The 16,726-nt window shown below is 32.5% G+C and overlaps 1 protein-coding gene across 1 annotated transcript in view; it reads right to left on the bottom strand.

The window, feature by feature from the left end:
- LOTGIDRAFT_157364 (hypothetical protein) overlaps positions 1–16,160 on the bottom strand; it is a gene marked incomplete at both ends in the record, with an annotated part of 32,593 nt that extends 16,433 nt beyond the window's left edge. The window contains 4 exons of the mRNA XM_009049116.1: positions 1,293–1,294; positions 2,250–2,327; positions 8,822–8,892; positions 16,092–16,160. Of these exons, the coding sequence (XP_009047364.1) occupies positions 1,293–1,294; positions 2,250–2,327; positions 8,822–8,892; positions 16,092–16,160 (220 nt within the window). The remainder of the gene's footprint in view (positions 1–1,292; positions 1,295–2,249; positions 2,328–8,821; positions 8,893–16,091) is intronic.
- Positions 16,161–16,726: the final 566 nt, after the last annotated feature.

The raw sequence follows: 16,726 nt of genomic DNA, 5'->3' as shown, positions 1-16,726 counted from the left end.
GCTGAAACATCAGTTTATTCCATTTGAAAGACGTTACTTCATCTATATATCTACAACATCAGTTCATTCCATTTGAAGGACGTTACTTCATTTATATTTTTTAAAAGATCAGTTCATTCCATTTGCAGGACTTTACTTCATTTATATTTTTTAAACATCAGTTCATTCCATTTGAAAGACGTTACTTCATTTATATCTTTAAAAATATCAGTTCGTTCCATTTGAAAGACGTTACTTCATTTATATTACTTAAACATCAGTTCATTCCATTTGAAGGACGTTACTTAAAACATCAGTTCATTCCATTTGAAAGACGTTACTTCATCTATATATTTACAACATCAGTTCATTCCATTTGAAAGACGTTACTTCATCTATATATCTACAACATCAGTTCATTCCATTTGAAAGACGTTACTTGATCTATATTTCTTAAACATCAGCTCATTCCATTTGAAGGACGTTACTTCATTTATATTTTTTAAAACATCAGTTCATTCTATTTGAAGTACGTTACTATAGTTATATTAGAGGCAATTTAAAAAAATGTTACCAATACCTGCAAATAGAAACCTATTTCTGGACGGACAATAAACATATTTTTAAGGGGAAAGTCATACTTCGTAATTAATTTTTATTGTTAGATACTGTAACTCCGTTGTATAATGTGTAGAGGAAATTTAAACTATACAATTATGTCTTTTAATCATATCCAGTTTCGTCGAATATGGACATAGAGACTTTTGACACAGACAGCGACAGATTTATTACTGAAAGACGTTAAGGTTGCCTTGGAAAAGCAACTATTAACTTAAGCTGTTTTTAACTTCAACATCAGAGATTATTTTTTTAAGCAAACATTCGTCGTCATCTAGCAGAATCTTTATTTGGAATAGGTGCTAGCAAATGACGGCTTCTTAGAGAATCTTGTCAATCGCTGAATTTAGTAACTCTGAGCGCGCAATCGCCGACAGTAAATCAGTTGTTCATATTTTACCATGAAAATTGATCTTGACATAATCGACTGAAATCTATGAAAATAAATAGTTGATCAGTGAAATGTTCATCCTTTCATGTCGACTGTGAAAAATTCCATAGGATGATATGAATTATAACAATAAAAAAACCCTCAATTTTATCAAATCTCATGTGAAAATCCTGACTTAGCGTTGACATTTCTTGAGCTGCCTTAAGGAAATAGTAAAGGTAATAGCATTTTTAAGATTCTGAATGATATACTTGCAACTACCTTCGGTAAACTTAGTATGCCTAGCGAACCTACCATTCAGTACGTCTTAAAAAGCCATCAATATAATGAAAAGCTGTCCTTCTGAATCGCATTCACGAAACTTTTAGGTAAATATTGAAAAATCTTTAATCATAATATCAATTAGGACGGACCGATATTAGTGGTAATTGGTAATTTAAAGAAATCCTTTCATTAATGAAGATACTCATAAAACATCGGGTCGTCTCATTAGAGACATTAGTTCATCTTAGTTCATCTTGCTTCATCAGAAACAGAATAGCAATCTGTGGAAAATACGTGTCATTTAGTTGGCTTCTTCGAGTGTTCGATGTAGACAGTTGCTGACCTTACCAATTGTGTGTAATCATTATGTCTGTCTATAATATACATTCTTATACAGATTGTAGCTCTATAACTTAAATGGGTCAGAATAAGGTGCAGAACAACAAAGCACTGCTGTGAATTTTGACACAGTACTTCGACGTAAAATTTGTACATGTAAAACGTACATTTGCAGTTTATGTTAATGTTGTCAAGTACATGATCTCAAGATGTACAGGCTACCGCAGAAACATATAAGTTACACAATACTTTAGATGTACATTTTGTTCGAGTATACATACACACTTATAGTACTAGTGTATCAAATGGACGAATTAAGCTTCATTGATCAACCATTCAATACATGAGCACAAGATGGTATTTCCCGAATTTTAATTTATAACTTGATTGATAACTTTCTTACCTTGTTTATCAGCTGGTTCCTTAATGAAAACTTTATACGGATGCCTGGAAGTTAACAAGAATTAATCAAGCATTGATTCTGGACAATATTCAATTCAAAGACCAATTTCCACTGCCTTACTGATACATCATAACTGTAATCATAACGTGAATATACAGCTTCCATATGTATACCATGGTTTCGAAAAGAGTCGAGTAAAATCGTCTGTACATCCATTTACTTTAGGTTATAACACTAGTAAAAATATTCACTTACGTCTCGCTATTAGCTGGCATTGTCGGCGAGAGAGATATATGAGCGTCATTTCCATCCTTTAACCAAATGGTGGAATGTCTGAAATAAATATCGTTCAGATTGATTTATTTTACAACAAAAAAATTGAGCAAACCCAGACCCTGTTTAATTTAAGGACAAAATTCGAAAAGAAAAAAAAACTGAAAGTATACTGTAATAGATAACTGTAATAGATCATTGGAAAATATATCATTAAAAAACCTAAAAACAAAAAAAGCAATGTGCATTATAAACCAGCATGTTTTCTATAGATTTGAGTTACTTATATTGGCTAGAATAAATGTTGGCCATATACATAAATATATGTAACTTCCATCCCATGTATGGATTCAGGTCAAAGTGTTCAAAGCCCCATCTGTCACAAAAGAAAATGGTTGTAACAATCTCATCCTTCGGAATTCACAGACCAGCAAATCAACTTAGTTTTCAATAGCTTGTCTAAGGACATTTATTGTTTCTAGAACGTGATCTTCCTGAAACGTCTTCGATCGTTAATCCCCAAGACCAGAATAGATTAATTCAGCGACACAAAAATGGATTGCTTCATTATTTTGTCTATATCCGACCTAAAGATCCAATGTAAGCTACTTAACAAACACAATTTAGTCTACATAATACTGACCAGATTCTTGTTAAAGCGGTCACCAACGTTAAAAATAGAATGCAAATTTGATTCATACTCGCAAGATGCTTCAAATCGACATTACAACTATTTATCAGACCAAAAATATGATAGATACGCTGGCAGATAACAGATCACTACTAGACCACTCGTTGCATTGTAAACCTCTGTTGCCTTGAACACATAAATCACTGTAGATGAAGTCTTATGGCGAATATTTAAAAATAATATTGATAACCAGACAATATTACAAAAATAAAGGTTAATAAATAATACAAAGGCTTAAGATAGGAACTTTTTTTTTAACCATGTCGGCTGATTGTTTTTTATTATATCATATTTTCATATATCATTTATCTATGATTTTATTTGACCTCATTACGTAATTGCGTTAAGAGCGGCTATAACAATCAATTTCAATGCAGTATATTGATCATTTAATTGTCCTGAAAAATGGATTATTGTATTTGGATTTAATGGTATTTTAATGTCTGTGATTTCTATAAAGCTCCTGTCGTAGACCATTTGCAGAAGAATTTTAGCAATTAGCTTGCATCTGTAAGTTAAATCTACCATAAGCAATACTGATCGATTCACCAGCCATTTACGAAACCAAAATTCAATGTCTTACGACATATCTCTTCATATAATGTAAAATGCATGATTATGGTTCGAATAGACGAGATACGGCATATAGTTCGGTGTATGGCGGTGGCTTGAACATGATACTGTGACTGTTATACGTTTTCCTTCGAAAAATGAGAAAGTATGCCTATGCCTATAACAAAAAATTCCATTCATTCTAGTCTGTTAACACACTATCAGACTTAATTCTTTACGTTATTTATAAATCATGTCATTTCAGAATGACCTATTTTTCATGAGTTATTTCCCTTGTTCTCTGAAATGCTTTTGATGTTGATCGTGTCAACAATGATAGCAAGGGCGAAACTTATGAATTATTATAATTATCATTTCTTCACGAGCTACTTCTAATGTTCTGTAAAATGCGTTTGATGTAATCAACAACGTAAAAATCACAACACATATTTTTTGACGAAACTAATTGTTGGAATTATATATATTCATCCAAGGTTGAACATTATCAAAATAACGCATTAAAATTACTTAATGTGTTTCATGACATGCTTGCGTAAGGCACAGTTTCAAAATAATTTAACATGAGTTATTGACTTGTTTGTTAACAGGGATAAACCCTATTGAAAAATGACAAAATAATACATTAAGTTAACAAAAGAATTAAAAAAGGAAAGTAATATTTCAATATTTAAAGGGGAACTGTCTGCAATAACAAAATTAAAAGTTAAATTTCAAGTTAGTCGATCAACGTGTTTGAGCCACAGTGATTGACAAGAGACACCAATATTTACGTCACTGTGACCATTTTCATAGATTCCATCGCACAATTATGAAATATTTATCGATAATGTTTAAACATGTCATATTTACCTTCTGTTGGGTTTCAACCTGGTTGAATTGACAATATCATGAGTAAATTAAAAATACCCTTTTGATAAAAACACATTAAATTTTACACACTTTTCGCTCTTTTTTTTTTCCACGTAATATAAATTTCGTCGGTATTGTCTGGACTTACGTCACAAGACAGACAAAAATGTGCAACCCCGCACAAGAGACTAATGAAAAAAGCCTATGGCATTAATGATGTCATAAATCTAAAATGTTAAAATTTGTAACTATAAAAGCTGCAAAAATGCCCTACAGTGACCGAAATTCATATTTCACTGTCTCTGGCAGCATAAAATACACACTAGAATAAATCAGACTTAATCGAACACTTCCCTCCGGCAGTGTTCGTCATTAATGCGACGCATTATCTCAAAATAACTCTGTTAGCCTTTCTTTAATGCCATTTCCAGATGCTATTTTGACATTAATGGAATAACACACGTAGAGTCGTTCTTGACATGTTAAAAAGATTAATTTACTTTCAAGCAATTGATATCTAACTTTACGAAATAATAATACTGTTCTCAAAAGAATGCTTTAATAAAAGGATTATGCGCCAGCTTCAAAATAACATAAATTGTGAAATAAATCTGTTTAATGGTGACTTTTTACAAAAAAAAGATGACTTATAAAATAGATTAGAACATTCATTTATACTATTACATAGGTATTCCAAACGAGCAAACCGGGCTTAAGACTTCCATCTCATCCGAACAACTAAACGCTTTTTGGTGCCTGCTGTTGAAATTTGTAGAACCCCTCTTATCAAGAAATTCCATATCAAAATAACCTTTACACCGTACCTTGCAAGGGACAGGTTCACCATTCTGATTGACAAATCATACTTTATTCTCAGAAACGAAAACTTTTTAAGCTAAGCCAATGAGCAACAGTGTTCACAGCTCAAAGTCGAAATCTAAGCTTTCAAATCCATGTGTGTTCAGAATTATCCACGTTTGACAGTTATAAATACGACATGTCTTCTCTTGAGCCTCTTGTCATATATAGAAAAGATATATAGAAATATACATTGTTATTTGTATGAAGACTATTTACATTTATTGTATATTCAAGACCTAAATCAAGTCAAGAAAATGGCAAACCTGCCCCTTCCGTGTTAAAATGTTGGAATCTTGAATTAGTAATATTACGAGGTGTAAATACTCTATACCTAAATCTATATTATTGCTAAGCCTATTGATAATGTTCAAGGTTGCATTTTTTCAATATTCCATAACGTTGTTGATGACAGTCGATCTATTACGTTGCCATGGTAAAAGGGTAATGGGATTAATAACTAATAATAATATCATCAAAGGGTATATGTCAAACACAGTATGGTACAATTAATTACTACCTTAACGGCTGATAAAAATTCTTCTCGACAGTCCATTTGCCAATTTTTATGACTACTTTCCACTCGATTGAAATTTAGACACTGCTTAATGGAATCGATACTTTGTCTACAGTGTGACCAACAAATCGTCTACGTAGACTTTATTAGTAAGATTCTTCCACTAAGACAAGAAAAATAATTTTATTCCGCGTCAATACAAGAGAAGCTTAATAAGAAACCAAACCAAGTCCTTTCGTGCGGATTTTAACTATTTTACTCTAAGGAAAGAGATTTCTGAGATAATGAACAGACGCGAGAAAAGTCGCCCTGATCTCTCATCAAAGCCTACACACAATTATATAACCCAGGCAAATGTAAAGATGTCGGTTTATTTTAATCCCATTTTCTGTCTCTTCCTGTTCATAAAGCTCGTCAAAGGCATTAATAATGACATGAACTAAAAGAAAAAGTAGAAATCGAGGAGCAAAACAATCTTCTCCGATTACAGCAACATGAAACTAATATTTATATAGAGGGTATATTCGAAAGGGATGAAGTTGACATTTTTTTCTTATACATTTATTTAAATGTAAATTGAATTGGTCAAGCACCTTTTCATATTCACAATGTCAACTACGTTTTAAACCTCGACTGCAATACGGATTGCAAGCCAGCAAATACAATAAATACAATCAATCAGAGCTCTCGACGGAAAGACTGAAGGCTATGATTTACTTGATTTCTCTTGAGTGTGTGTATTCGTCAACGTAATCCAGTCAAATCCATGCATTAACAACTTTGCGTAATACAATGTGGCTATTGCAGTCAAGGTCTAAGAAGTTCGTAATACCTTGGCATTGTGAAGATGGGACCTTTTATTACTTGATATAAGTAAGTATTCCGTTATCAAATTTCTCCATCTTGTTATTTAATAATTGATAAAGGAATTAAGTCACTCAAATGGGATGTTTTTTTTTTGCAATTCGGTTTCCCCTTGTCTTGTTATCCAGGTAGGAGAAATTGACGTCATCAAAGCATTTAGTCTTACGGATTTGGTAATAGAATTTCAAATCCGGTTTACCCTTGCCAGTGATCCAGGTCGGAGGGACTGATATTGAAAAACGTCTAGTTCGGAAAGAAATATTTACTTTCAACCTGGGTTAGAGGGCCGTGTCTTAAACCATAAACCAGTGTGCTGCAAGCTGAGCAGGTTGAAGATTCCTCGCCAGTTGGACAAAACGAGAAGGCTAATGCAACTGTAGTTTTCATTTACCTAATCAAGTGCAAAGAAGTAGGCCGTAAAACATATTGTATTATTTGTCATAAATACACTTTTTATCACTTGAAATAAGTAAGCATTTTCTGTCTGATCCTTATCGAAAATTCATTATTTATCCCATATGCCAGTATCTGTCTGATCCTTATCGAAAATTCATTATTTATCCCATATGCCAGTATTGCGTAAATACAGTGAATATCCGAGGGACACGATATCAATCAGAGAGATTATTACTAGAGAGAGTTATTGTCACTTTACTATCATATTTATATATATTTAAATAGATAGCGTGAATGACAAAGATAAATACGCCAGTCAGAAACCAAAATTTGCTTATATACACCGTTCTCTCATTGCTCTGACATTCGACTTTCGTGGTGTTAAGTAATATTTACAGCAAAATTTTCATGAGTTAACCGATTGAAACACCGAACACTAAGGGCTAAGCTGTTTTCGTTGGTTAACGAATGAAAACGTGCTATAAAAGTATTAAACAATATGAATGACAAAGGTTTGACAGATGGGAGAAACTTCCTTGTTATGTGTTGCATGTGCAACTCTGTATTTTTGATTCTAAGCATATGGTTTTTCTTAAGATTAATTATGTACCAGAAGTCAGAAGTCGTTGCTACCAGCCAGATATGCATAGGTCTTTTGAAAAGCGTTATTGACAAATCACATATAGGCTTTGTTTACATGACCTCATTTCTGTTTACATTTGTTTACATGACCTCATTTCTCAGATACCCACTACAAGCAACCAAATAATATTTTTATGTAAACGTATTTAAAAATCAAGTACACCTTAGGGTAATCATAGTTGTATAATATAAACTAAGCCTTTTTTTACGTCACTAAGATCTTTTGCCGATATCTACGTCATAAAATGCTTGGTTTAGTAGAATTGGTTTAAAAACCCTTACAGAATTAAGAGAGTATTTCATGACAAATATACGAAATTGTGGACCACACGAATTTGTATGAAAGTCAACGAATTTCTTAACTTAATGTCATGTCTGACTCAGTGGTTGTTTATTTCAGCCAAACTTATTTATAATAACTAAAAGCAAGGCTTAAGTAATCTAATTCTCACACAGTGAATACTGTCTAATAACCAATACCATTAAGATTAGACCAGTGAACTATACATCCGCCAAAATGGTAGAACAAGGAAGTACTTGTACTGTATGTAAATAACGTATGATGGAAACTAAATCCTCTGTATAACCTCTCTTCAAAATCATAATATGACCATGTTTTCATTACCCAAAATCGCCCCAAACCTATCATTATTATTTGGAAGCTCATACTCGTAGTAAATAAGAAACTTCAATAGGGTTGCAATATAGATGTAAATTTGGAACGCTTTATAGGATATGAACTTGTATGAAAGAGCTTTTTTGCTTTTGCTCTTCTTTGACAAAATTACAGTCGGAATTCTTCATGGGTTTAACACTATGTAATATTTAGAATGATTTCTGCAAAGGTGAATATGGGTATAACATTGAAAGCTATGAAGAAGACCATCATGTATGTTGAGGAAGACGGGATAGTAATAGTCCAATATTTTGTTTAAGAAATAATTACTTAAATTGTGTGTTCGAGGAAAACAATGGTCTATTTATCAGCAAGTTGTTGTTGTACCGTACATGGATAACTTAACATGGAAGCCAAATAGAATTTTACGAGAAATGTAAGTGGAGCTTAGATATGCTACAGCCAGTTAATTTTGAATTATTGGATGACTGAAGCCCCACCGCTTTCGTTTCTGGTAGTCGTAAACACCGTGATATATTATAACTCACTTGCTTATTGCAGCTGCTGTTGCTATTAATTCATGTATATCTCTGGAACTACAATGTCGGCTGAATACAATCTGAAAATGATACAAAAAGAAAACCGTTAATGTAAATAGAAGTTAATTGTGATAATCATTGAGACAATTATAAGACGACTGGAATATTGAAGCAATAAAATAACATCACAGATTGACATAGAATAGAGTTACATTTTTTAAAACTTGTAAACAGAATTTTATTTACATATATGCTGAAATAGTTCAGTTGTCTGAAGATTGCTTGACGTGAAATATTTATTTTGGATTTGTTGAAATCATTGCCTTTTCTTAAAATCTTGTTATTTAATCAAAATGGATATTAACTTGTTCTCAAGATCTTGGACTTTGCTCCATAACAAAATGATGAACAAACATTGCCTTCTTCCGCGAGAATTTAGATCTACGTCTAAATTTGAAATATGTCGTACAGAGAAAACATACATTTATTTTGGCACTTTAGCATTCTGAACTTTCGACAGACATGCTTATAATAGAAACCTGAAGTGATTAATGACCTTCAGTTTCATCTTCAGGCCATCATTAATTTCCGTTTTTATCTATTGGTAGCAAAACGCTATTTCTTTAAGGAACTTTCTGAAAGTACTTGTGAACATGAAGAAGCGAAGTTAATGCATTTCTTTCTTTACAGTGATAATGAAGGTAATAATGGTATTAAAAATTTATAATTCTATTAAAGAAAAAATTAAAATCAATTGATGGTGATTATCTAGAATAATATTTGATTTTCAGTGATCATAAAGTACGTTTGGTTTTGAAGGGAGTACACAGAGAAACTTCTTAATGAAATAAAGAGTTGCACAATCTGTAACACAAGGGGCTCAGCATATTGTCTCATCTGAACGACTAGACTCAGCCCCTCCAACTTGTATTACTGGCAAAGGGAAATCAGGATTTTTTTTTGATTTTTCCCATTTTCTCTTGTACAATACATTCTAAGACTATCAGTACTAGTTTGAGACCATTATTCCAAATCTCTTTAAACCAATCGAACAAATTCAAAAACAACTTTTGATTTGCTCAGACAATTCATTTAAATGGAACAATAAACAAGGGCGTCGTTTCTGAATCATTTGACAAATGGAATCGAAAAAAGGTTTTGTTTAATGTCTTGTAAAAGTTTCTTCATTGCAAGAGAAGGACACGTTCTTTGCACTGGCATTCAAGCTTTTCATAAGAGGAAAGGAAATTATGGCAATAGAAAAAATGTGTAATTTGCGCGTCTTAGTTCCGGCTTCCGGCTGAGGATAAGTCCTTTATGAATTGGAATAAACCATACTAACAGTATAGTTTAAAATGTGTTATTGAGAATGTAATATAAATACAATATTATACGGAAACAGCCAGGTCATGGTCGATAAGCTAAGTTAATGAGCAGAGGACAATATGTTCAGAAAGTTTCTCAACCAAATTAATGAGTCGATAACTGATTAGTTTTCCCCATTAATTGATTTGTCTAACATCTCTCAATCGAAGCCAACATTAAACAGTATCTCATAAACAAAGCATAACAAGTTCTCATGTGTTTATTTTCTTTAATCACTTTCTTTTCTTTGAGTTTTATTCAACAATGGAAACCGTCTTGCCTTTATCAACAAACGTCAGCCACAATCTAGAATGGTCCAGGATAGATCATAGACTTAGTAAGAAACGTCTAAATCTATGAAGTAGAAGGTATAGTTGTGTCATAGTGGAGTATTTATTAAAGGAAAATGTGGCAAATCTCCAATGGTTACCCAAGAGCGTTTTAGTTCGAATAGACAAGGTTCGGTGTATGTATAATGTTCTACTATAAAAACAATTAAAAAATTTAAGAATTCAAATGATATAGTCTAAATTTTTAAAGCGACCGACTGGAGATATTTTGTCTCCTCGTGTCCTCCAAACCGATTAATGAAACTTTTGACAAGACCAAAACCGCAGACCAAGACCTTCGTGTGCACTCACAACCTATAACGTTTTAACACTTTTAAGTTAACAGTGTGTACCTGTAGCCTTTCTTATAATTAAATTGGCAGTGACCTTTATTTATTTATTTTTTATTATTTCATGTCTCCTTACTATTTCACGTTGTCTGGCGTCAATAACTATGCAAAACGTGGGGTTAATATAACTGTAAACTATACATTTTCACTTGAATTTTTATTAGTCTGTCGAATCCATGTCAAAAGAATTGGTCGCGATAATAACTGTAAATAATCTTATAACCCATTTCGAAAGGAAAAAATACCGACTGGAGAGTAAACTGAAACCCTATGCTTTAGTTTGTACACGTTAAAGATCTCTCAACAGATCGAAAATGACTATGCAAGGACCACAGTCCTGGAAAATAAAATCCAGTCATTGCCCTTATATCTCGTCTTCGTTAGCCTGATCATGTGCAAAAACATAGGATGTAAAACTCACATTTCATTTTATGGATATATAACGATACAACAGCATCATAATAAGTAGCAATTAGTAGCCAGATGTGAAGGTAAGCTTAATAATGGACAGATTCAAAATGAATTAATGATAAACTAATGGGTCTAATTTAATGCGTATTAACTATATGTAATTACAAGAACGATTCTACATACATCGCATGTTATCATTGATGGATATGTCTCAAGAACTTGGGTCCTCGGTGAATCAGACTTAAAAGCACAGACATGATTTAAAAGTGATTGTAAAAAGGTCTTCGAAAAATATTAAGTATTTAAGAATCAATGAAAGCAACATTCCAATTTTTATTCATACGTCTGTGGTTCTTGTAATTCCACTTCAACTGTGCGTTTTATGATGTCACTATCGCAAAGGTCATTACATGTTAATAGCAGCTAATTTTTGGTGGAGTTGCAAGTGCCGCAGACTGGCGGAACATGGTGAAAATTGATATTAGTTTCTCCGAAACACATAAAGAGTACAATCACTTCCGGATGTATGCAAGATACTGTTACTTAGATCGTAAGAAATATTCCACATTGACACTTATCGGTCTTAAGAACACGGACGCTGATATCAAAGAGAGGTATTGTGCTATAAACATCATAAAAAAAGCTTCCATGTGCTAAGAGACAAACTGTGCTGTTCGATTATGTGATTAGTAGATCGCCTTGGATACAAAAAATATCTTAAATAAGGGGAGGGTACCAGCTGAATTTTTACACTCCCACATAAAATGGAGCGTAAATTTGCGTCGCCCTTGTTCGTCCATTGGTCGGTCCTCCCTTCCACATTTTCTCGCAAAAACTCTAGAAAGCACAATATTGACGGAATTACATGAAACTTGGTGAAATTGTTTATTATCACCCCAGGATGAACACTATTGAAAATCAGAAAATTCTAAAAGTATGAGTAATTGCCTTTGTTCTTGAAAGAGCGTTTAATTTTTAGCTTCTAACCATTCTAGAATGCACAATTCTAGCCAGATTTTGACTGGGTAACATTGTTTATTATCACGCAAAAAAAGAAAGAGGGATATGACGGAAATATTAAATTTTAATACTGGTGATTGTCTCCTACTGTCAAGTATTCTTATTTAAAGTCACAGCTACTAGTCGATGTATATTACCTTGTCTTGTAAGCTATCTTTTAAATTCAAAACGTCAAGGGTTATAAGGCATGTGTCTTATTTAGCATAAACGAATTGCCTAAGTTGTATTTGTTACTCCCGATTCTCCGAACACCTGCTTAAACCTAATATGACTTGACACTTAATTAGCAAGCTTAATTACTGACGCAAAACAAAAGATAAATGACTTTTACTTTTCTATTCTTAGATTATGATATTCGTCATGGTATATCAAACATCAGGTCAATGTGGATAATTGCCACGTGAAATTCTCAGGACAATGCCTTATTTTATAATATTTTATATAATGTGTATATCAATGCTTATATTCCTATGTTACAAATCATATACATTTAAGAATTGCTTTATTAATAAAATATTAACCAAAAAAAAAAGAAAATAATTATAAAATATTATAGAAATTACTTTAGAAGAATTGATTAAAATTCGGAAAAAAAGAGAGCAAAAACAACTACATTTTACAAGGATAACAGCTTAAGGATCCTTTCTTCCAATTGGTCCTTGGCCAAACCTCGTCATTGATCTTTCCCAGAGTATCTGTACCGATTGACAGCAATGTCCATTGGAATTATGAGTGAAGATGACTAATTCAAGAGCAATTACTGAGGCAAACGTAGTTTGATCTTAGTTCTTCATTCTGCTCCATAACCGGAAGATACATGAAGCCTTGTGTTTTTTGGTTTGTTTTTTCTGCAATAACCCAATCACGTTTACCACATATTAGTTGACAAAACTTTCATCAATGTGTCATGTGCAAATCCAAACAAGAAAATAGTTTCTCATTGGGCCATTTTAATTGCATAGGTTTGTAAATTTTGAAATGATTTAGTAAAGAATTGCAAATAATTTCATCTGGTCTACTTGCCAAGTCTTTCAAGCCAGAAACAAGTTTTCAATGTTAAATTCAAATCAAACATTCTTTTCCTAAGAATTGTAGATTGGCGCCAGATGGTCTGGAACAGGAAGGGTATGCCTTGGATTTCTAGCGAAACCAGTCTCGAACCATATTGTATCGGAGCTTCACACAAGTCTCAAGATTTTAAATATCTTAGTGAAAAGAGCCAAATGAAGTATGGCCCAGGGAACACTCCCGTGGACAATCAGTGTCATTAATTCCAATATACAATTTAGTCGAGTCAACTCCTACTGATTTTTATGTCATTGTTAAAAATAGACCAGTTCTTACAAATTTTCTGAACTGAATCATACAATTTTCATCCACAAAGTGTGATCTAAGTAAATTTTTTTTCAGAAATTAATACAAATGTTGAAGCGTTTCTAAAGAGGCAATAATACTCTTTACTTTACTCTGAAGTTTACATTCAGTATTTCAATAGTATTTTATCATCTCTTTAACGGTATGCTCCTTTTCCTGGTCTAAAAGCTAAAAGCTTTTTAATGGGAAGCCATCTCTTATAAATCAAACTAATAATGTCGCATTAATTTTCAAAAGACCTAGCCTCCTTTTTGTCTTTTCTAATCACAAGGGAACTTCCGAGAACTGTAATCAAATCAAATATATCGAAAATAAAATCATTAACGGCTTATACGTACAAACGCATGGATGAGGGCATAATTTCATTTCAAATCTTATATTCAGGAAACTGTGATGTCTGAATTTAATTTTCATGAAAATAATAGTCATGAACTCTATAATTTAAATTTTTCGGCTCTCATTCATTAACAAGTTATTAATTCTGCTAAATTCGCCAAATAAAGCCTCCGGATGCATAAAATAAACATATTTCCCTCGCAGGATTTGAAAGTGACCCTTATTATATCTAAATTTTAACTTTGACTGTCATTTCATCAACCCCAAGACAATCTAAGAATCTCAATACCACATTCAATTCATAGAAAAATGCAACTAAGAAAAATTTCTAATTTTCTTTTGCAGTTGGTCCTGATAATCGTACTTAGTATAGTGTCTAACCCCTATAAATACAAACGTACTTGGCGCCCTACTTGTAAAAAAAAAATTCCACAAAGAGTCAAAAATGGTGGACCCTGCACATACAAGATTTGGTAATCTGGGTCTGATGTGCTATGAGTAAAGCGGCCATATCAGGACCGAGACTACACGACTTGAGAAGCTCCTATCATATTTGCATTGTCAGGCCCATTTACATACAGACCTGGTCGCTCAAAATTTAATATTTGTCAAAAGGTGTATAATCCACTGAAGATTTGATTAATAAGTATATGTTAATAATTATAAAATCGGATGGTACTGTCTGAACCTATGCGGTGATTGATCATCGCAATATCGAGCACATTAACAATACCAATACATCATCTCGTCCTGAGGTGGAATATTTTCTATCCGTCGGATAAAATGTGAACTTCAAAAAGTAGGAATATTGTCCATCTTACTTGACACGAACTCTCTGACTTAGACATCATTAAATTCAGAATTAGCCCAACTAATATATCTTTCGTGTCGCAGTCACGTCGAAGAAAAGATATGATGCTATAATTTTACATTGATTTTTTTTCACACTAGCAGCTTTGCATAAGTCTGTAAATAGATTTTGTTTTCTTCAAATTTTTTTTGTATCTAAATGAGTATTCGGACGATATTGAAATGAACTGGTTTTTCATTACATATAAAGCATGTAGAAACGGCTTTGAATCTTATTTTCACTGATTAAAATAAAGATTCAGATGTTTTGTTTCGTGTTTTCTCTTCAGCTTAACTGTTGCCATCCATGATCTGAAAAGATTCTTCGTAAATCCGTGTGAAATTTTGACCAAATTGCATCAAAAAGAATTCCTAAAATATAGCAAGAAAATCTTGTCTTCAACAGAGCATTTGATTGGTTGAACCTAAAATGACCCAGAAAAAGATATGAATTACAAATTCATAAGATCATGGGGCACGTAACGAATATCCAGAATTTCATTATAGTCAGATTGTATATTTGATACTCGTCAATATAATATTGAACTGATTTTTTGTTTTCTACGCTTAGAGCTAAGGCCTTCTTACAAGGCTATGTTCACCCTTAGTTACAGCTGGATGTTTATAATCATACTACGAATCCAAATAGAATTAACAAGCTTTCATATAGGATATTGTTTTTCGTTTATATCTATCAAATGATTTTGTAGCTGCTTTTCTGGAATTCAAATACACCCTTTTTTTGTCTTACATCAGAATATTTTCACTTAACGTTTGGTTACTGCTTTTAAAGGAAACAAAAATAATTTACTTGTCCATGGCAAATTGGACCCCATTCCATAAACTCTCTGATACAATTGCAAAATGTATTTTTGTATTATTTGTAAAGATCGTTGAATCCGACTCTCAATATTGAGTAATGAATATCACTCGTGTATTGATGTAATATGACTTTATAAATTTTCTATGTAATTCTGTATCTTTGATCTATAATTGCAAATATTGATAAAAATAGAACAAACCTTTGAAATATGTTATGTATTGTGTCATTTTTTTTATTGAATTAAACTTGAATTATGATCAAAGTAAAATGTGTTTATTATTTCTTGCGGCTAATGACAAACTCGTCGCGAAGAAAGATAGCAATCATGTAATTGCAGACGGTACATCTTCATATTTGAAGTACACGTTTTAGATCTATGATCAAATAATATTTCTAAGAAAAACAATATATATATAACTGACCTTTTCTGTTCTATCGTTGATAATCAAATAAATGGTCTTGGAAGAATCAAATGACGAACCATTTCCCATATTGGAAAAATTAAAGTCCCTTCAACGTGAAAAAATAATGTTTGTTTCGTCAATTGCAAGTTCAGGTAAATATCGTCATTCTAACCTGTCATGTAAATATTACTCAAGTGAATGACACTCTCCTATACTGCCAGTGTCAATATTCCAATACACGAGATAAAAATCATTATCCTCATGTTCAGTAATCACGCATGCGATGTCAAAGATGTTTACGTGAGTTGCCATGGAGATGGTTTGGCGTGGAGATAGTGACAATCAAGCACCATTGAAATGCGATGTTGTATAAGAAATTATGTATGTATTCGTCGATAAATTCAGTTAATTATCGCTAATTTCTGGGCATTTCACAGGAATACATATGCTGCTAATTACATTCAGATGTGTGAAAGACGCAAAAATAGATGATGAAATCACTGGAGTTTCCCAACCATAGAACCATGATGAATGGAACAAAATAAGGAAAACGCAACTAATAAATAATGTACGCTTTTAAAATGAAATTCTTGTTCAAATCATGCTATAGCAGAAGAATAAAGAATTAAATTAGTTCTTATCATATTGTTATT

This window comes from Lottia gigantea, assembly GCF_000327385.1.
Source record: "Lottia gigantea unplaced genomic scaffold LOTGIsca_13, whole genome shotgun sequence".
NCBI lineage: Eukaryota > Metazoa > Mollusca > Gastropoda > Lottiidae > Lottia > Lottia gigantea.
The sequence above is the reverse complement of the archived record's forward strand: the minus strand, read 5'-3'. Positions and strand labels throughout refer to the sequence as shown.